The 22,862-nt window shown below is 38.9% G+C and overlaps 1 protein-coding gene across 6 annotated transcripts in view; it reads left to right on the top strand.

Moving 5' to 3' along the window:
- tnk2b (tyrosine kinase, non-receptor, 2b) overlaps window positions 1-22,862 on the top strand; it is a 62,205-nt gene that overhangs the window by 941 nt on the left and 38,402 nt on the right. For 5 of the 6 annotated variants that reach the window (XM_040143198.1, XM_040143194.1, XM_040143190.1 and 2 more), the window contains exon 2: window positions 9,556-9,766. In XM_040143198.1, coding sequence (XP_039999132.1) covers window positions 9,749-9,766 — 18 coding nt within the window. In that variant the 5' untranslated portion in view covers window positions 9,556-9,748. Of the gene's footprint in view, window positions 1-8,509; window positions 8,611-9,555; window positions 9,767-22,862 lie in introns of all 6 variants that reach the window. The other variant, XM_040143191.1, reaches the window with a different exon arrangement.

The raw sequence follows: 22,862 nt of genomic DNA, 5'->3' as shown, positions 1-22,862 counted from the left end.
AAACTTTTTTTTTTTTTGTCTTGGGACTTTTTTTTAAGTAAATTGAGTTAGTTTAATAAGATCAGCAAGCGTCTTCGGAGTCTTGAGTTTGACCCTGAGTATTGCTGTATATTTTAAATGGGAAAAAAAAAAAAAATGTAAGGAATATGAATTTTTACCAAACCTTGACTTGTTACAGTATACCAAAGTTCTCGTCCAAGAAAACAGATCACTCGTGATGAATAAAATATCTCCAAGTACAGAAAATATGTCAGACAAAACATGCAGCTCAGCATTTCTTGTTCCCACTTGCTGTGTGTTATCTCTCTCTCTCTCTCTCTCACACACACACACACACACACACACACACACACACACACACACACACACACACACACACACACACACCTGTTATCACATCATACACACACAACCAACTTGCTGAAATAGCCGTCATTATCTATAAATTGATGAGTAATGCTCATAGTTTTATTGGTAGCATTATGTAAGCCATTTACTTATAACTGATTTTTTTTATTGGTACAATTGGTTGCCAGTGTTTCTAAAATCAGATTGACCCACTGTTGTCCGACGGTGTAAAGTCCAGGTCACTGTTGTAGAGTAGACTGTTGATAAATCAGGAAGTCACTGCTGAATGCCACATGGGTCTGTGTGATTAGATTGATTGTATATTTTAATGTTTATATTAATATTAATGATTTCTTATCTAACATGCGTCCCAGTTCAGCTTGGAGCAGACAGTCAATAGACATTTAAGCGTCGGACTTTATAAACCTTTATACTGTGATAATTAATATTGTTTTTTTTTACCTTGAAACACTACTGGATAAGTCAGTGTACAAAACACCAACTTAACCACCTTTTCAATAACAACAGCCTCTGACTGAAGCTTTGTCTGTTGCATAGAATAGAGACAGATAAGTTACACTTGCTGTAGATGCTGCTGGAGGATATGCAGGATGTGACATTCCTTCCAGTGTGTTGAAGCTTTGATGAGGTTGAAGTGTTACATTCGTTTTCGAATAAACTCAGACATCATATAGTAGAGCTGTTTCCTAATCAGTGCCATGCAAACGTTGTTATTATACAACAAGCTGAGGATCTCCCTTCAGCAGACAGGCTGCATAGTTTCACAGCACACGTTGGGGTCTGCTGTTGTAGTAGGCACTGGATTTTGTCAGATGTGAAAGCCAAGGTCCTTCTGAATCAAATACATAACCAATTTGAAATTAAAAAATTCTACCAATGCAGCCCTGATCTTGTTCTGTACATCAGTAGAAAGAAAAAAAATTGTCATCACCTCAATATCCCATCCATTAGTACAACATGAAACTGGATAGAATAATTTTAATGCTAACAATATTGTTTGAAAATTTTCCATATCTGTGCCGAAAAGATAATTAAGTTTTGGTACAAGCTAAAATCTGATTTTATGCAGTTTTAGAAAAGCATAATCTATTACCAATATTATTTACATGTGACTGAATTTAATAACAAAGTGTTATTATATTTACAAGATTCTCTAAATTGTTGAGCATTTCCAAAAGGGTAAAAAAAAAAAAAAAAAAAAAAAGGTCAGTTTTGAAAAAATAAGGGGTATTTCCTCTCTGCTGAGGTAATTGTTTTTGGCATTGTCTCAATACCAAATCCAATGCAACAGGTACAGGGTGCTAAATCTGCTCTTGGCATTTCTGGTCTTGGTCTGTAATATTAGGGGCTGCATGCTGTAATTCCATCAGTAGTGAAGAGTATTATTCCCTTTACCTCTTGTCCGTGCCCTCACCCCTCACATCACCATAGACATAGATTTGACTGCTTCCACTTTTCACGGGCCGCAGCTTGTGAATGTCTCAGTAGGATCACTCTGTGTTTGAAGTGGCTACGATCCGGTTCTCAACCTTGTTTCCGCTGATTACTGCACCTTGTTGGTCTATGATGATAGTGGAGTTTCTCACATAAAAGAAGCAGCTTGGCAATGGCAGTGCTTATTTGCAGAAGCTCTGTGAAATGAGTTGATTCTTATGAAATTCCACTTCCTGGTTGAGATACTGTGCCATCTCCCTTCTTCCTGTGAAGTGATAATGGTGAAGTCATCTAGAGAGGTTTTATATTGTGCTGCTACTGTAAAACATTCCACTGTAAATGTTTTTTTAAAGATTCGGGATAGAGCCAGAAACCTTTTTAGAGAAATGGTTTGTTTTATTTTGATTTGTATTCTACTGTATTCTGTTTCTGTTGCTATACCAAAGCCAAAATTTAGATCTGATCTTATTACTTGCAGGATGTTACGTTAGTTACTAAACTAACAGAATGCGGGTGACAGTCATATGACATAAATGCAGTTGAACACATTAACTGACACAAAGTGAGTCACGCTCTTCTCACTAAGGGCTTATTTTAATGAGAGACAGATAGGCCACAGTTGTATGACCGGTGCTCTTTTTTACGATTTGCATAAAGGGTCGACAGATTCAGTTGTAAATTTGGGGGCTATTAAAGGGTTAAAAGGTGCAGTCAAGACACAGACTTGTATATTTTGAATTATTGTGTTCGTGCAAATAATTTTTTGGAATTATAAAACAGTTTTGTTTTTGTTGTGCTTCATTTAGCCAAAGTCAGTACAAGGCATCCCCTGAGCGGTAGCCCAGCTCAAGCCCACAGCATCTTTGAAACACCTATACTCAAACTTTTAAACGAAGTGAAATGATTGCACCTTTGATCGATTTTACTAGGTCTAATGTTAAAGGTTTGACTCACCCAAATTAAGAAAAAAACCTCAACATTTTCTCAGTTACCATTACTGGTGTCAGATAGTTTCGGTTTTATTTGCCCAGGTTTCCACAGACCTTGCTGTTAACAGGTTTCTTTGGAACTACTTTTATTGAACTAAATAGCCATTATTGAAAAAAGAAAGGAAGTTAAAAAAAAAAACATTGGACAAAGAAATATTTGTTTATCTTGCCCTTATTTGCCTGTTTCACTCTGTTCTATCTACTGCGTCTTTTGTGCAACTGAACATGGGGGTACTGAAAGTGGGATTTAAAGGGTCATTATTTTTATGTTGTTTTATATTTGGTAGATTTCAAGATTTCATACCAAAAATTACTTTTAATGTTTGCCAATAAGGGAGAATTTCACATTTTATTTGGGGGCAAAATATTTTAAGATTTACAGTTAGGTGCATAAGTATTTGGACAGTGACGTAATTTTCGTAATTTTGCCTCTGTACACCACCACAATGGATTTGAAACAAAGCCACCAAGATGCGATTGAAGTGCAGACTTTCAGCTTTAATTCAAGTGGTTTCACAAAAATACTGAATTAACTGTTTAGGAATTACAGCCATTTTTTTTGCATAGTCACTCATCCCTGAAAAGTAATTGGACAATTGACTGACAATCAATTTCCTGTCCAGGTGTGGCCTGTTCCCTCCTTATTTCATGACAGATTAAGCAGATAAAAGGTGTCAGTCTGATTCCAAGTGTTGAATTTGCATTTGGTAGCTGTTCATGGGAACTCAATATCCGGTCCATAGAGGTGTCGATGCAAAAGAAGGAAGCCATCATTAGGCTGAAAAAACAAAACAAACCAATCAGACAGACGGTAAAAACTTTAGGAGTTAAACAGAATAAATGCACTGGCAAGCTCAGCAACAACAAAAGACCTGGAAGACCATAGAAGACAATTAAAGTGGATGATCACAGAATTCTTTCCTTGGTGAAGAAAAACCCTTCATAAGATCTAGCCAGGTCAAGAACACTCTCGAGGAGGCAGGTGTATCATTGTCAAAATCTACAATCAAGAAACGCCTTCATGAATGTAAATACAGAGGGTTTACCACAAGATGCAAACCACTGGTAACACTCAAGAATGGAAAGGCCAGTTTAGATCCTGCCAGAAAACATCTAAAAAAGCATCTCCAGCTCTTGATCAAGTTTCTTTGGACAGATGAAACAAGGTTAACTTGTACCAGCACGATGGGAAGAGACGAGTGTGGAGAAGGAAAGGAACGGCTCATGATCCAAAGGACAACACATGATCTGTCAAACAAGGTGGAGGCCGTGTCATGGCATGGGCATGTACGGCTACCACTGGAACTGTGTCACTGGTGTTTACTGATGATGTGACTGCCGATAGAAGTAGCAGGATGAAGTCTGAAGTGAACGGGGCTATAACATCTGCTCAGATTCAGCCAAATGCTGCAAAACTGATAGGACGGTGCTTCTCAGTACAGATGGATAATGACCCAAAACATAGTGCAAAAGCAACTGAAGAGCTTCTCAGGGCACAGACCTGGAATATTCTTCAATGGTCAAGTCAGTCACCTGACCTCAACCAAACTGAGCATGCTTTTCACTTACTGAAGGCAAAAATGTGGGCAGAAAGATCTCAACAACAAGCAGCAACTGAGAGCAGCTGCAGTAAAGGCCTGGCAAAGCATCTCAAGGAGGCATTTGGTGACTTCTGTGGGCTCCAGACTTCAGGCAGCCATTGACTGCAAAGGATTTTCATCCAAGTATTAAAAATAATCCATATATTAATAATTATGTTGGTTTGTCCAATTACTTTTGAGCATCTGAAAATGAGGGACAATGTTATAAAAAACGGTTAATTCAGTATTTTTGTCAACCCCCCCCTTTGAATTAAAGCTGAAAGTGTAAGCTTCAATCACATCTTGGTGGCTTTGTTTCATATTGATTGTGGTGTTGTACAGAGGCAAAATTACAAAATTTGTGCCACTGTCCAATACTTATGCACCTAACTGTAATTTCCAGATTTCATTCACTGGCCGCTATTTGATGAGCTTTAATTTACAGATTTTTCCTGGAAGTAAACAAGAACATTACAGTTAATGCAGATGGAAATGCAACCTACTTTGTATGCCCAGTACCATTAATATGACATGAGGCAAAAAAGTTTTAGAAAGGGAGTACACTTGTTGATCATCACCTTTTGTCAAAGAATTAACAGTAGGGTATTTTGTTAATATTTAATAATGCCACAATTCTAGATATGAGGGAGCTGTAACTGATCTAGACAGCCGCCACTCCTGTGTATTGTCACTGACATGTTATATCTATATATGTATCAAAGTGGATGTAAAGATGCTTCTTCCTAATGACACAAGCTAGCAGTAAAACTCTTATTACTGGTTTGAGACGGTAAGATTACAGGCGATTGGACACGTAAAATGGATTGAGTGGAAACTGTTTGTCAATACTGGCTTGACGCCCAGTGAGCAGTTAGCAGTACAGTAATAGTGCCAAATGTGGGCGGTACCAACTCCCTAACAGGATGTCACAGTGTGCAGGAGTGTTGCACCACCTTCCTGAATGAGTAAAACAGTTGATGACTCAGAGCAATTCAAGCTGTAGTTTATACTGCAAGTCCACATCAGTAATTAAGAATGACAGCCATGGATAAGTTACCAGGGCCAGGACATTTTCCAGTGCTGCTTACAGGTTGACTGTTCAGTATGTTTATGAGCAGATTGCGAACTGTAATATGAAGACCTGAAGCTGTTTGACTCGTTTGATTATTTTACAGTTTTTCCAACCTTTATTGTTCTTGATATTATAGTTAGTGTGAAAGGATGAGCCTGAAAGGATAATACACTCTTCTGGGGATGTTAATACTCATTAGAGCACCAAATGTGTATTTATCCGTACCTGAAAATAGTCCCCAAAGAAATGCAGTATTTACTTCTGTTTGACTAATGTTTGATAAAAATTACTTTGCTCAGCTGTAAACTTGTGATCCAATTTTGAAAAAACATGTCTTGCCAGAGACAGGGTGGGGACCTTGGAAAGTGCTGAGAAAGAGTCTCATTTTGTTCTTTTTATGACCTTATCCTTGAAGCTGTTACTACTGGCAAAGTTATGAGTCATTATATCTGTCTAATATAGAAATCTCTAACAGATTTTGTGCATAACCCCCTAATTTATCAATTTTAATGTTTGCAGTAACGTCTAACTTTTCTCTCACCAATGTTGTTTCCACCTACCAGGCTACATGCACAGTATGTCCGAGAAATGGGCTGGAATAATCCAGGAAGTACAAAAAATAAAACACTAAAACTTTGGAAATGGAACACTGTGTATTAGAGACGTGCAGGAATGTGAGTCTTTTGGTGGTGTTAAATGCTGATTTATTCTCTTTGTCCACTGTATTACTCATACCTCCTATTGGTGTGTGGATGTGTGTGACACAGCAAAAGAGAGAGTACTGGATTTCCTGTACTGTCTCCTGTGTTACTAAGAAAAGATTGTGTTTCACTCCCATCAACTCTTCATACCGTCTCCTCCTCCTAACTGACTGGCAGAGATAGTGTAGCTGTCGTCTGCTGTATCTCATGACCCATCGACAGCAGCTTTCCTTTATCCCCTGGAGAGAATGCAGTTGTCCTGGCCCGCCAATTCCTTCCTCCTTACCACAGTAGCCTGAGCATGGGAGTATTATCATTCAGTGTCCTTAGAAACATTATCAAACAAGATTAGTTGTCGTACTAAACTGATTTAGAGTCTCATGTATAATATGAGCTATTCTATTGATTTTTCATTTTATGGTTAAGCTAGTGTCATGAGTACCTGATATGTTGCTGTTATATTTTATCAAAGATGATTAAAAGTCATACACTATATAAACGGTTAGTATTCTAAGACAAAGACCTTTGTCAGTGTTCAAAAGGTCTTGGTAAACTAAAGATGATGCAATTCACAACACTTTTTTTTGGTGAGTGGTGCCATGTTGACTTCATCAGTGGGCTGGAGGCAGCATGAATGAAAGGCTTTTCTGTGGACAGTGGAGTGCATGAATCAGCAGTGACTCTGCAATGGAAAAGACAGGAGAGGCAGGCTTTCTATTTAGCCTGATGAATCCCGGTTAATTATGAGCTTATTTAAAAAGACAAAAAGGTAGGAGACAGGGTGAAAAGAGCTTTACACTCAGTTGGTAGTTTATTAGTTACAGCTAATGCAATATAATCCAACATTCCTGTAATAAATCCTCCTCCATGAAGGTTATAACGTTCAGTTTTTATTAAAATTGTTATAGTTTGTGGTGCTGTTGATTTGTATTGCATTATTTTGACAGGTGTTTCTATTAATTTGTCCACCCCATTCTAATCAGTGAGGGTAGGCTTAGTAATAGAAACACCTCTCTGTATACTTCAATACAGGTTAACAGCACCACACGCCACATCCACCAGAATGATCATACAGTTGAATCAACACCTCTGAAACAGTTTTAATGAAAACTGAACATTATAACCTTCATGAAGGAGGATTTATTGCAGTATTAGACTGCATTAGTTTTAGGTAGGTGTTCCTAATAAACTGACAACTGTGTGTATGTACTAATATTGCCCTAGTAATGCTACATCATGTACAGATGAGATTGTTAAATTTTGTGGTAAACTAGTATCACTGTCCTAAGTTTCCTACAGTACATACGCTCTCCACATCAATTATTGATACAGCTGAGGTACCAGCAAGCAAGGGACTTAAATACCATCTCCAATGGATCTCCTTAGTGACAAACAATAAAATAATGGTAGTAAACATAACATAAAAACAATAGCTGATGTGAATGTCAACCTCATGGTGGCGCTAGATGAAAAGTCAGGATATCCCCTCTTTAGAGACATTCTGCTAGCACGGCCAAAAAACAATTATTGTAACATTTTGTTAATGTTATGTAGAGACATTTTTTGAAAACTTGAAACGCTTGCACTTTGTACAAAAGCATAGTCAGAAAACTAAAATCACATCAAATCCATTATTCAGTAAATATTTGTAAAGAGATAGTAAACACAACTCTTTTGTTGATGCTGGTAGTCATGAGAGTGGATCCTCTTGCACTTTGTGTTTTAAGTGGCCTCTGTGCGTAGTTGTGCATGGAGTTTATTTTTGGCATTTCTTACACACTCTGGGGACTGGGTGGTGTTTGTGTGTCTTTATGTGCCAGGGTGGGGTCTGCAGCCATGAACTACCTTCTCTTCCTTGTCCTGCCCACTGACAATGTTGCATAACAAAAATGTGAAATCCACTGGGGTCGCGTGATGTTGCCCTCTGGCATGTTACAGATTGTTGTCAATAGAAAAAGATGGTGCCTACTGTTTTAGCCTCCACTGCTAATCCATTAATAGTGCAGGTCGATAAATTAATGACATGCCTGGGGATTTTTGTCACTTAAAAGCTGCCAGACTGTTGAGAGTGTATATTTGTCTACAATTCATGCCTATGAGCTTGTATGTGATTAGTTTGTTACTGTCCAGCATGCTCGTGTTGCACTGTTCAGTTTCATACGTAGTCTGTTTTCTCACAGACAAAGGAGTCATTTGTGGAGCGTATGCAGGGAGGAAGAATAGCTTGGTCTTTCTCCTTGTTGTGAACTTCTCCTCTGACACTGTAGGCTCCAGTCAGCTACTTTACTAGGTGGTGGGTGGACTGTGTCCTTGTGTGTCCGTGTGAATCGCATTGATTCATTCATACTGCCCTCTCCTTCACAGGGCCCCTCAGGCATTCCTACCCCAGCCCCCAGACCTGGCTTGGAACAATGTCAAGTCAATGCACATCCAACATTGGAAGCTGCTTCCGGTAGTAGCCTAATGTAGGTTATTGATTCAGCAGGTTACAGTGAATCAGACTTTCATCTTCTTTTAAACTGTGGTCTCTGTCCCACCTTGAATTTGCTCCAAGGTGATTATACTGCAGATTAATCAAAAAATATCAAATTAATCTGACTACAATGGTTTCACTTTTTAGTGTTGCAGCAGTATTATTATGAGAGAGTTACTCATCTCTGTGGGAAATTCAGTTCAGGTGTCAGCACTCCTCTGTGTGAGTGGGTGGATGGTTGTTGTTTTTGTTTGGCAGTGAAGCACATTTTCAGTGCAATAGACAAAAAGTTTGCATTGAAATACCAAGGACGATGAACAAAGAGTATCGGAGGTTAAACTAAACTATATTATTCTCATGAAAATAGTTGATTTTCTGTGTCATATCTCAGTATTAAGGTGTGTGTGTGTGTGTATATATAGCACGTTGGAAAATATCGGATCATCATTATTAAGTATGTGTATGTACTAAAGTGTTAGGGCTTCCAAAGAATGGACTTGCTGTCATTCAGAAATAACAGTTGTTTCATGTTGCGTTGCTTGAAATTTTTCAAGATAAGATCACATTATGCAGACGGGGTATAACATCATCTATTTATTTTCTGCGGGTAGACTGATGGAGTATACAAACTGAATGTTTGTTTGCATGGGGCCCTCCAGGGCTGCCAAGTCCTTTTCTGGGGAAACCCTGTAAACCTCTTCAGGGCCTGGCGCTGACTCATTCTCTCATCACAATATTAAGTCTCTCTGTGGGTGCACAAAGCCATGGGTGCTGCTCACTTTTACTTATTTACAAAAAGACAGCCAATAATTTTTTTGATATTTTTCCAAAGGCTGTACAGAAAGCTGTATAAAATTTAAAATATATGATTTTTGGATCTTCTTTTATTGCTGCAGCTAAGTTTTAATCAGACTTTGTTTTTTTGTTGGTTTTTCAGGCAATTCCTGCAAAATACTCTTGGGCTTGTGTTCACCAATGGATGGAGATGAAATCATGTAAGTGCCTGCTAATCTTGCAGTGCCATGGATGCAGGGTCTCATCTGCACATGGTTGGCCTTTTGTCATCAACCTGAGAGGAGCATCTACAGTGTCAGAGCAGACACTGGACCAGGAAAGAAAACCAGGTTTCTATGGCTCAAATATTGCAGGTAAAAAGACAGTACAGTTCTATTGACTAAACTGCAGCTGGGTGTGACTGTGTGCTGTCCATGTTTTTGCCATGGTGTACACTGGTTAAACACACACACACACGCGTTTGGTTGTGTATCTGAAAGTTTATCTGCCATACTCTCTGTTTGCTATTCTGTCTTGGTGTGTGTGCGTGAGCTATGCAGACATGAGATCATCCCAAACAGTGACTGTGCTTTCCTCAGAGCAGGAAGGCCCACAGACCAGCTTACAGTATGTCTGAATGGGAACTATTCGCCTTTTGAAATGTGGAGGAGCAAACCCCGGGGATGATGTCATGTTGGTTTTTCATGACATAAAACATGGAAAACTCACACATTCATATCATGAATGTGTGTGAGTGGAAAAGAAAAAAAAAAACCCCATTGAATTTTGAAGTTTTTATAGTTTCCTTGTGCATACACACTCAAAAAGAGAAGATAGATGTGTTTTACCATTTCCTGATTCATTAGGCTTGTGTTTGTGTATCCAAAGGGCATGTACTATGTTGATGATTTATGTATTTTCTATTTTTCGGGGCACAGTCACTGAATAGCAATTCTTAGCTAATCAGGTCAAGTAGGAGGAAGTGAGAGTCACACTGGTGGCTTTAGTAGAAACCCCTGTGTTCCACAGATACAAACAGACCCATGCACAGGATGCCGGCCAGCCAGACACTCCCTAACAGGTGTCTGCAAACCTCAGTACAAAAAGAAATAATAATTGAATGTGTGTTTGAGAGCTGAGGTGGAGTGGAGGGAAGGGAGAAGAACAGTCTGTGTGAGTGTGTACAGTATGTGTGCCTTTGAATGTACAAATTGTGCCAGCATGCCTTTGTGTGAGTGGGTGCACTCACTGACACTTTATGCTTTTGTTTTGTGAAACACCACACGAATGACCGGATGTTGCTGCCAGGCCAGTTGTTTACTTATCAGGGGCAGACTAACAGCGTTTAGGTCTGTTAAATGGTTTTATAATTGGAGCAGCGTTTAGGGCAGGAGGAGTGGCAGCCTTGTTAAAGATGCTTTTCTCACAGTAATGTTAAGGTCAGGTCAGGCCTCCTTCGTCTGCCGGAGGGGATAATCCACGTATTCACTCAAGTACTGTAGTTAAGTATGATTTTGAGGTACTTGTACTTTAGTATTTCCATTTAACATGTATACTACTTTATACTTCTACTTCACTACATTTCAGATGGAAATATTTTAACTTTTACGCCACTTTATTCATTAAATGGCCATTATTATTAGTTACTTTTCAGGTGAAGACTTTATATATAAAACATGATCAGTTTATAAAGTGGTACATTGTTATAAGTCGAACAACTCAGCAGTACCTTTATTACACTTTAATGCTACTATTTCTGTATTTTTAATTAAGTCCTGCAGTTTGATTTAACCTATCACAAAGTTTCACATTGAGATGTTGATATTTTTATCCAGGTAAAGTGGTGAAGCTGTTACTGTACTTAGAGTATTTCTGATGCCCCCTAAAAGATAATCATTTGATCTATGCTGTATTGGATAGCACACTGGCACATTCATGTAGAGCTTAACAGGAAGAGATGCTTTTTTGTTTTTATGAACAGAAATGATAAAATCATTGTTCTACTATGCACTAAATGCTTGTTTAAAATCTAAGGTCGCAACGTGCACAGAATGCAGTTTCAAAGAGATTTTTTATATTAGAGCTTTGAGTTGTCACCTCTGTTTGAACTGATTGAATGCAGACACCACAAAATGGCTGAAAACAAATTACCACCGTCAATCCCAGAGGTTTTTTTGAGCAAAGAAAATAAGGTCAGGGACATTGTTATTTGGTAATAAAGATCAGACATAGTGAGTTTTAGACAGAGAGAAGGAGAGCTTTGGAAACAAAAATTTATTTATATACTCTGTCAATAAAGTTTCGTTGAAATTGTATAATTTAAATTGAAAACTGACAATAGGTGATGTTTTTTTCGAGTGGAAAATTAAGACCAGTTAAGTGCAAAATTCAAGTAAATGAGTCCTGTAAGGTTTACTAATTTCCCATTCATATTGGAAGTTATTTACCCACAATTCAGTTCCTAGAAATCTTGGCAGCTGGTAAAACAGTAAAGGGAATTTTAGATTTCACAAGCTGTTATGGCCTGAGGGTAAAACTGTAGTTTGTGTCCCTGCATTTGTCAAAGATAATTAAAAGAGAAGGGGGAAAGACAATGTATTACATTTTAGCTCGTGACGCTTCAAGAAGGAATTAATGCCTCCTAGAAAGCCAGTGATTGAGTTACTTGTTAAGCAGGATTTAAAGGTGCTATATGTAAGTTTTTGATATCACCACATAGCCAATGTGAGCATTAACAGCTGTTAACTTACCAAGAGCTTCAGCCATCGTTCCATTTACTAGACAAGAGGTTAAAATACGTCCTCTGGGCAGTGCTACCTCTTCATCCTCTTATGTTGGACTAAGGGCAGACTGGACACTACAGTGACTCACTATCGCAAAGCCGTGTTAGGACAGGGGAAGGGCCTCGGGGGCTAGCCCTTTAGCATGCTAACTTCAGTAGAAGAAAAAAACTGAGCAAAACAAGAGTTGACTCTGGCATTGATTTGCCCTGCTGGAGACTCTTGGTGAGTAAAGGAATGAAGTCTGATGCTGAACTCGCAACGTTTCTTCTAGACGGGTAAGTAAACAGCTGTTATTGTTAACGTTGGCTGTGCAGCGATAGCAAAAACTTACACATAGCACCTTTAAATGAAAAGTGATAGAGTGGAGAAAGTTAATGGATGGAGGAAGAGGGTCTAAAAGGGAGTTTGGTAGCAGAGAGGAACCTCCCAGAATAGCAGCAGTGACCAGTGACTGCGCTTTTTGTGGAGTGTGTCTCTGAATGCTTGGAGGGCCTGGGGGGCCCAGACTGACAGAGGAGAACTAAGAGGAAAGGGAGCCTCTGGGAGTCAAAGTGTGTGTGTGGGTGTGTGTGGGTGTGGGTGTGTGTGGGTGTGAGAGTGACAGTGTTATTTTAACCCTGAACATCCGTTTGTCACACCATATACACCCCACCACTCCTTCCTTAGCTGTCCTCCCCTTTCATCTGTAGCTGTTATTTTTCATTTTAATCCTTTCTTGTTTTCTGTTCCTTCACACAGATACACAGGTATTGCATTACCAACCCCTGAGGACTGGCCTGCTGTCTGTCGCTTCCGGGTGTATTGTATGTTAGCTGCATTGTTAACGCATTAGGTTCCCTGGTTAAGTGACCCTGTAATAGATCACCTTGTGACATTGGCAACTCACAGCCACAGACTCGAAGACCAGAGCTTCCCATAGTTTTCAATTCGAGCTCTGCTTTTTCATCCGAAAAATAAATCTGAGTCTACTGAACAATATGTACTTGTGATCAGTCTTGTAAACACAATCTGGTCCAGACACTGTGTATCATCTGCATCTGGTGTCAATTTAATATTTAAGAGCTCTACAGTAAACCTCTGATAGGGTTAATCTCTGTTTTTTTTCAAGCTGTGTGTTGTCTCTGTAAAGGGAAATTCCGGGACGTCTTCTGGCCGAAAAAACCTTTTACCATATAACCTCAGTGTCCCGGTTAGATTTAAAACTGTGGAACTTTGTCCAAGTTCATACCCACCTTTACCCCCTGCATTTTCTGTCTGTATCTGTAACAACAATTTTAAAAAGGGACATTCAGATATTTCACAGTCTGGGTCAGTCTTATATTTTTGTCCCTTGGTCATGATAAAATGTTATGCACAATGCTAGCGCAAAGGGCACTAGCCAACATTGAACTGTCCAAAGAACTTGTCCATTGGAAAGTAAACATAGAAAGTAGTCCCTTAGAAACCCTTTTAGCTATCGTAGCAAACTGTCTCTCCAGTTCCATCAATAAAAATGTTTGTTTTCATTTTTTACTTTTTCTTGTCTAGCAATCGTAATAGGAAACAAAACCCAGCTTTATACTGTCAAAGTGATGGAAATATCCTATATCATGGAATATGTAATGTCTGTTTTTTTTTTTTTTTTTTTTTTTTTTAACTTCTCGTTTTGCTTTTTGTGGTGAATTAAATATCTTAAAAATAAAGGTTTTTCAAAATATTGATGCAAAACTTCTAACATAATCCAATACTACCATTTACAACATTATCAACAATACACCCCTAAATTTTAAAGGGATAGCTAAAAACCGTGCGACAGAATCTGGGATGATTCAGAAATTATACCCTACACTGATTTAAACAAACCACCATTTAAATAAGCTGGCAAGTTGACATGGAAGTGGATCTACTATGCTTTGCAGTTCACTTGAGCTACTTTGTTTACTTTTGGTCCGACTCAAAGACAGTTGTTTGACCTTTCTATTGAAGGTTGAAAAACAGCTGAACTTCTCTGTAGAGAAACACATCATGATGGACGCAGATGAGCCTTGCTGATAGGACCTGTGTATCATGGCTGTCTAAGCACTAAGTTCCTGTGTGCGTAGGACAGAATTCAGCTCAGATTGTAGTTTTCCTCTATGATAATCGTATTTTCATTGTATTATTTCTCTATTGAATGTTTAAGCCAGTTTTTGCACAAGCTGTATTTTCATTCCTTATCTTTTTATTTCTCTCTCTCTGTTTCACATGCACATACGTGCGCACACACACGCACATACACTTAGGGTCACAGGGTATAGTGTATTGTTTTCTCTCTTATCTATGTAGTCTGCTCAATCACTCGCTCCTCCTCGGTTGAGGGAATCGGAAGAGCAGCTTACATATTGACCAGACACACACACACACACACACACCCCCTGTAGAGAATGATGATGCAATTCCTCAGTCTTTCTTGCAGGTCTGTGACAGAGCCCACATTACCACACACATAATTGCACGCCCACACTTACTGTGTCCTTGCTTTACACACAGAGACAGAAGCACATTAAACTTTTTCCATTTCAAGGCAGGTATAGTGAACAGACTGAGACAGTGTATCCATTGAACCTTAAACCTTCGAAAAAGTCTAACCTGGCATCAGTTTGAGCCGTATTGTGTAGCCTTTTCTTATCTCAGAGAATTATGAAAAGTCCAATATGATTTCAAACACATACTGGTTATGTGTTTAAAATCATATGTGTATTTTGCTTTAGACTAATGTTTATGCTTTAGACTACTGTCTGCTGTTTGTCATACTTTTGGGACATATTTATCACCTGATACTATGAAATCAGGCCAAATCAGAAATTAGCATGTGGGACTTTTCTGTTCTTACTGTCTTCAAAGAAGCAAAATTGAGTTACATATGAGGGAAAATAATCTGGTTTGGGCTTCTTGCACCTGCCTCATATACATGAATGACAACTGCTTTTAATTTTACTTTTTCTTCTCACTGCATCAGGCTGCCCCCATGTGGCCGGATGGAGTAATGATAATAGCAGATAGACGCAAATCTGTCAAAACAGAACTTTCTAGAGATGGAAGTAGGGCTGGATTTCAGAATTCTGTAAAAACTATCCGTATGATCAAAATATAATTCCACTCAAAGTTGACATTATCAATAATATGGAATTATCACCTGGAAATAGATGGTAATGTGCAGTTTAAATGGAAGGTACCTTATATGGGATCTGCTGTGATTCCAGGACAGGGTTGGCATGTGAGCTGAGGGTGAGAATGAGTTAGCATGTTCAGTGTCACTTCAAAGTCACCACCCACGCACGCACGCACGCACGCACGCACGCACGCACGCACGCACGCACGCACGCATGAACACATTCGCACAAAAGTCCTTGGCATGATGTATTACCAGGCATCCAGATGGCAGTGACACAAAGACAGCTTTAGCTTCTGATGATTTGAATACCTCATCACCTGTGACCTTGGCAGAAACGCACACACAGATTAAGTAAAACAGTGGGACCCTCATCCTGTCCTCCCGTCCCCCTAATCCTGTCCTCTGCTATCCTGCACGGCTTGGTGTTACCCTGCAGGCTTTAGATCACCCTCTTAAATCCCACCTGTTTAGCCTGCAGGGACAAGGGAAAGCCAACACCACACACACACACACTCACGTGCCCCTCAAACACTTCCTAGAAAGACAGCATGAGATTTGAGGATTATATAGCATGGGGTGTTATCTGTCTCTCACTCTCTGTCACATTCACACAATAGCGCGCATGTATTTCCTCTCCGAAGTGGAAATCTTTCTGGGAAACGGGTGATGAGCGAGGATTTGTTGAGAATAATATTTCTCCTTAAAACTCCGTATGAAATATTGCGTGTTCAACAGTAAATGGAAGTCATTAGGGGGTTTGACTCTGTGCCCAACCCTGACTGATCACAACCAAGCCTGCTGGTTTGGGGACAGGCTTTCATTCAACAACACCCTTTTCACTTAGTTTACAGTTTTTGACCTACTGCTTCAAAGCTGTACATGGTCCTCTGTACTCTTGATTAGGCGACCACTATGATACTGTACTTATATCACACATCACATACATACAGACGAGTGACAAATTAAAGGAAAAACCAGCATGTGTCTTAGTAAGGTGTTGGGCCACCAAATGCCGCCAGAACGGCTTCAGTGCACCTTGGCATTGATTCTCCAAGTCTCTGGACTCTAGTGGAGGGATGGACAACATTCTTCCAAAGATATTACCTCATTTGGTGTTTAGATGATGGTGGTGGAGAGCGCTGTCTAACGCGTCAGTCCAAAATATCCCATAGGGTTTCAACTGGGGTGAGATCTGGTGACTGTAAAGGCCAAAGCATATGACTCACATCATTTTCATACTCATCAAACCGTTCAGTTGTCCCTGGTGCCCTATGGAGGGGGGCATATTCATCCTGTTTCTCCACTCATTTTTCAGGTTTTTCCTTTGTCACCCATCTGTATATTAGTCCACATATACTGTAGCAGGGTAATTTGTCTTTATGCTCACCACCCTCCCCAGGGCAGTCAGTCAGTTACATTTACTCATAATTACATAAGTAGATAACTAGACAAAGTCATTTGTCTAAAAGCAGGGTAGGGTTCTATTTTGGGACTGGACAACATAAAGTAGCCTGCACCAATGTGACATCTCAGTGATATAGAAAATGTATTCCATTTTGTTTTCTACTGTCCTTCTCACTGAGAACCATGCAATACATTGCACATTTTATTTGAATATTTTAATTATTATTATTTTGAGCACTTTATGGCCTTATTACACAATGATAGTAGGGAAATGACAGGAAATGACTAAGGGGGAAATGGAAACAATGGTCCTCAGTTGGATTCAAACCAGGGACGTTGCAGTTCATGGTCGGCACCATAACCCCAAGGCCGTCAAAAACAAAAACAAACAAGGCATAAGGCACAAAAGTCTGAATGGCTATTCACAAACTAAAGATTTGTTTCTTTGTGAAGGCCCTGTCACATGAAAACAAAATTATGATTTCAGTAAAAACAATTTCTTTATCTTTCTTCCTCTATTATTTGTTTTATTATTTTAATTTTCCGAAATTTTGTACATTTACATATTACCTGAGTTGTAGATGTAAACTAACAGTTTTAGTATAGGGGATTATTTCACTTATTTCCTTTAGTTTGAGAAAGTACGACCTCTACACTCTTGATTAACTTTTATATTACTTATGAAATGATAAGATGATTATTCAGTGAGCAAATCCACAGATAATTAATCACAATTAATAATCAGAATTTAATAACTGATTCAATTTTTAAGTTGTTTTCAAGTTAAAAAAAAAAAAAAAAAGTCATTCTCTGTTCCAAACTTCCCTTGTGAGGATTTGCTGCTTTTCTCTCTTTTAAGCCATTATAAATTAAATATCTTTAGGTTGTGAGCTATTGGTCCAATGTAATTTGAAGATGTCAGTTTTGACTCTTCAGCTTTGACTCTTCAAAATTTTGATGGGCATTTTTTGATTATTTTGTGCCATTTTATATACTGATCGATTAAATAATGGAAAAAAAAAACTGACAAATTATTGATAGTGAAAATAATTAGGGCTGCAATGATGAAGGATGAGATAATAATTTCCACTGTCGATTAATCTGGTGTTTTTCTTTTTTTTTTTTTTTAACATTTTGAAATATCAGAAAATATGAAGAAAGCCACTTACGATTTTCTGAAGCCCAAGGCGACGTCTTTAAATTTCTTTTTTTATCTGGCCTACGTAAAATATTCAATTTACAATTAAAACAAGAAAAGCAGCAAATCTTCACATTTGAACAGCTGGAATGTTTGGCTTTTGAGCTTGAGAAAATTACTTAAAAGACTAGTAAAATATCAAAATAGGTGGCAATTAATTGTTTGTTGATTGAGCAACAAGACGTTTGAACTTGAAAACCTTATTAGGGCTTTTCAACATATGGTGAGGATTGAGAGAGAGAAAAGAGAGATAGTTTTGACTGACAGCCTGTGGATCAACAGTCAGATTTTAGCCCTCCGATGAGTGGTCAAGTTGAAGTGAAAGGTCAAAATATAAGCAGAATAGAAATGCTGAAGGAGCTACTGTACCATTTCTCCACAGTCCACACCCTGACCACAGCCACGTTAGCTTCCTCATTGGCCGATGACATTTTTACCATGTCAACATTTTCTCCTTAAGACTGACCTCAGCACAGGAGCAGAGTCACTGGTCAATCTTAACGTCTGCTTCCATATCCTATGTAGAGCAGTGAATCATCTGGTAGCATATCTAGTATTGTTCACCCTCAGGTGAGGTCATCGCCTAAGGCAACAAGATTTGATCTCTAACCAGAAGTTGTGGGTGGGTGTTGTTACCATGACCTGTAAGAAAAAACATTTCTTTCATATTGGTGTTTTTATAGAGTCGCTTGTTCAAATTGGTTGTAAAGAGGATTAATGTGGAGTCCCAGGAAAAAAAGGTCTGTAACCCATTTTAAGCTTAACTATAGCGCAACAAAACAGACTTTTGATGTAAAAAATATAGATAAAAAAACAAAGAAATGTAGAGTTGTCAGGATATTTGGCAAAACAGAATATTCTTTATACAAAGTGCATGCACAAGTTGGATTGACAAGACTTGATTTTTTTCATTACCAGTTAATGCCGATTGTTTTCTTGATTGATCAATTATTTGTTAATTGATTGGCACCAGAGAACGACATTTTTGCTTAAAGAATGACTTAAACAATTAATTAATTATAAAAACAATCGCTGATGTTTTTTGTGTTTTTTGTTAGAAAATATGCTTAAATGGTGCTAGTATGAGGACAACAGGTAAATATGCAAATACCGAATGATTTTGACCATTTTGGCAAATCATAGTCTATAAAATGAAAAAAATAATGACAACTGGCCATTTTTAGTGGCCAGAGACCAAGTGATGTATTTAAAAAAAAAAAAAAAAGGATATTTAGGTATTGTTTTATTGTTAGATGTAAATCTGAAGCCATCAATTTGGTCTCCGGTAATCCGGGCATTTGTCGTTCTTTTTAAACTCCATGATTAATCAGTTAATTGATAACCGTCTGGTAGATTAATTGATGATGAAATCAGTTATTAGCCCTAGAATCGTCTAATCATTTAATTAGGAGAAAATGTTTGACCTCTCTTTTCTTAACTTTGGATCTGTTGGTCAATACAGATATAAACAATATATTCCAATATGATAAGGTTCCAAAGTATGTTCCAAAGAAAATGTAATAATTTCCACAGAGCCATGACACAAACAGATACATAAAGTACGCCATAACCACTTCTGCTGTACTGTCTAGTTACTAAACTGATTATATTTCCACCCTAAGAGCCCCACATCACTTGTAGACATCAGGGATTTCATTCAGCTCCTGTTCAAAAGCTTACTGCTGCCCCCAGTGTCTACCCACCAACAGTTGTAAAGAGACAGGAGGGACCCAGGAGTCAGCTCTTTTGGTCTTTAAGGATTATAAACGGTCACTTAAAGGGAGAGATTGAACAACCTGTGATGTTTGGGCTGGGAACATTGTACTGTTACACCCACAGCCTGTCTGCTCTGCTTCTCCAAGCTCTCCATCATGCGGAAAGAGAAGGCGTTTACATGTTTTAACAGGCTCAGCTTTACCTTTCCCCTGACACAAGATGGCTGACGAACCTACTGGGGTTAAAGTTCGCAGTCCCAGCATTCGGTTATTGAAGGATTTTTCCAGGTTTCTTGAGGAGAATTTGTGGAATGTGGCCTGTAATGGGGGCAGAGAGGTTAGAGGTGAAGGTGTGGTGCTTTCTGAGTAATCATTATCTGTGGGAAAGTTTGATACCATTTTTTGAAATGACAACGACAGATGTATAGTGCAATGAAATACAATTTAACAGATGAAATTAAATGAACAAATGCAGTAACAACACACAAAAAAGAACAGTTTAAGAACATTAACTTCCTGTATTTTTAAGTAGAATGACAGGCAAATGCACATTTTTTTTTGTACATATTGATAATGATTTTGACATTAAATGTAAGTTTTATGTTGGGAATATTTTTTTTATTATTTAGACTAGTATTTAGACTTCAAAACACTTGCTTATTTTCAAACTTGAAGTTGAAATCAAAACGATTAATACATCAAAAAATAAATCAGAATTTCAGGCCCAAAATATATATTTCAATTGAAGGATAATTTTTGCGGCAGAAACTTTGTGTTGGAGTGAATTGATTCTGTGCTCCGAAGAATACGCAACATTCATTTGACCGAATACAAGATGAGTACTTGGGTACTAAAAAGAATCCTTTCTGTGCAGAAAATAGCACATCAGTTTAATATGCAAGCGTAAATATATTATGTAGGATATAAAAAATATTGAAGCTCACTGAGTCAGAAACATATCAAGATACTTCCATGGACTCTATTATCCACATATTCAAAGAAGAGCATTTTTTCTTTGACATAATTTCTTTATTTCATCAAAGGGCATCGATCTCTTATTGTCGTCTTTTAACAACTTTTTAAGTTAGTATGACAGTAGCAAAAATGATCCCAAATATTTGATGCTATTCAGCCCTGCCCTCTCGTCTTAACAACCTGCCATGCAGTCTGTAATGGAGCGTGTTAACGTCATCAGGGGGAGGTGGTGGGCAGTAGTGACCCCACATGACACCACAGCTTGGCCCTGCTCCATTTATCATGACCACAATTGAGGGGGGATTTCCTTGCACCTGTGAGGCTTCCTGAAGATTCAAGTCACTGACACGTGAAGAGGACAAACTGTATTTCTTTTTAAAAAGATTGGATTGTCTTCTATTTTTCAATTGAGGAAGAAGAATCCCTGCCTGCACACAATAATGCAAAAATAGGGGCTATGTTCATCCCGTATCAAGACGTATTGTCCGCAGCTTGCCAGAGGAATTAATTTCTTAAATCTGTTTCCATAAGGACGAGCGCCTGTGTTTTTACAGACTGGTTAGTCAGTGAACACAGCCCTGTTTCTGTGTGAAAATGAGGAGCTCATTGTCCAGCCATTTTCAACGACTGCTGACTCAAGCTAAATGAGGGAGACAATGAAGGTTGGGGTATTGGAGGTGTACAGCAACAGCGAAATATTGAGCCAAGCTATCTGAAATAATGAAACACTGTACTGTGAATGAGATGCAGAATACAGCCTGGACTTTGAGGCAGGCTGATCGACTAGGTGCATGGGTTGCTCACTGACTGGAGCTGTGGCTATCTGAGGACTCTGAGGACACAAAGCCCCGGGCAGATACCGGCCGGGTGGTGGAGCCTGATGATGGGGGAGACGGCAGAATACCAGAGGCTGCAGGAGACTTCAGAGCCTGACTACCAATGCTCTCCTGTGTGTTCCTGTTGCACCCTTGCTGCCCCCTCATCTACTCTACAGTGTTGGTCTTTGGTCTTGTGTCTTCTGAATTTTATATTTACTACTGTAGTGTTAGTAGTGTAACAATGTTTAGTATTTTTTCGCCATAGTTTGTGATGTTGCATATTATATACCCCTCTGTACATTCTGTATTAAGTGTCCAAACCAGCTCTCTGTTGCGTCTCATCAGAAACTGAACACCCTCACACAGGTGTCTTATTACAGGGCATGTTGTTTTATATTGTAATAGTGTTGCATTTTATGGTGGCAGCCCCTGCAGAAGTCCAGCGTGAGTTGAGGGAGTATGAAAAGGATTCTTAGCTGCAATGTTTCTGGATGTGTATGAAAAAAAACATTTGCACTATGTGGTATGGCAGCTTTCATTGGCAGAGTGGCTTTTAATGAGCATGTTGGACTGAGAGTCCAGTGTGATGAGTCCTTGTTTCATTAATTGTATCGTTTACAAAGGGACAGAAATAATGGACATATAGCTAAGGCATGGGAAGGGGGATACTGCTAGAGAAAGAGGAAAGAAGAGAGAGCTGACGATACTGATACACCTGCCTGTCCATTCAGTTTCTGCAAGAGTGCACATGGAGACATGAATGGAAGCATAAAGTGACAGACTGTAGAGAGGTTGGTGTAGGAGGCGCCAGTGATTCTGGAAAAGCCACGTGGTAAGCCTTAGAGGTTTGCCCTCAGAGATCTGATAGGCTGCTCCACTGGCCACCCTGACCAATAAGGATCATTGATTTAAACTCAGCTGTAAGAAAGGGAGGGGAACAATACAACAGCACACACCAGAGGCCAGAAAACAAAGCCATATCCATCAACAGAGAAAAACAGGGGTCAGTCTATAACTGGTTTATGTATGGCTCATTTATGGGAGAGGGAATTTGACTGTAATTGCTGTCAGTGCCCCCCAAACCTATACAGTAGGTATAAACAGTATTATGTCCTTTGGAAAATGCAGTAATGCAGATCTCTGTGTTACTGTATATTGTGTCCAAATGCAAGCATTTTTGTAGAACTATGTGATACTGTGTGCTGCTCACATGTGTAACAGCCGACCTTGAGAGGAGCAGATTCAAAAACATAGAGGAAAGGCGGAGGAATGAGAGCAAAAAGTGAATGTTGCTCACTGGGCTGCAAATAACTGGCCCGAGGACATCAATAGGAGTGGAATGGACTCAGAGAAAGAGGGGCAGAAGAGAGAGGTGGTGGGGAACGAGGGGGCAAAGACAGGAGAGAAAAGCAGAGAAAGCAAGTGTTTAGGATGGAAAAGAGGG

Source organism: Xiphias gladius, chromosome 14 (assembly GCF_016859285.1).
Source record: "Xiphias gladius isolate SHS-SW01 ecotype Sanya breed wild chromosome 14, ASM1685928v1, whole genome shotgun sequence".
Classification (NCBI taxonomy): domain Eukaryota; kingdom Metazoa; phylum Chordata; class Actinopteri; order Istiophoriformes; family Xiphiidae; genus Xiphias; species Xiphias gladius.
Note: the sequence above shows the minus strand (reverse complement) of the source record. Positions and strands in the feature narration are given on the sequence as shown.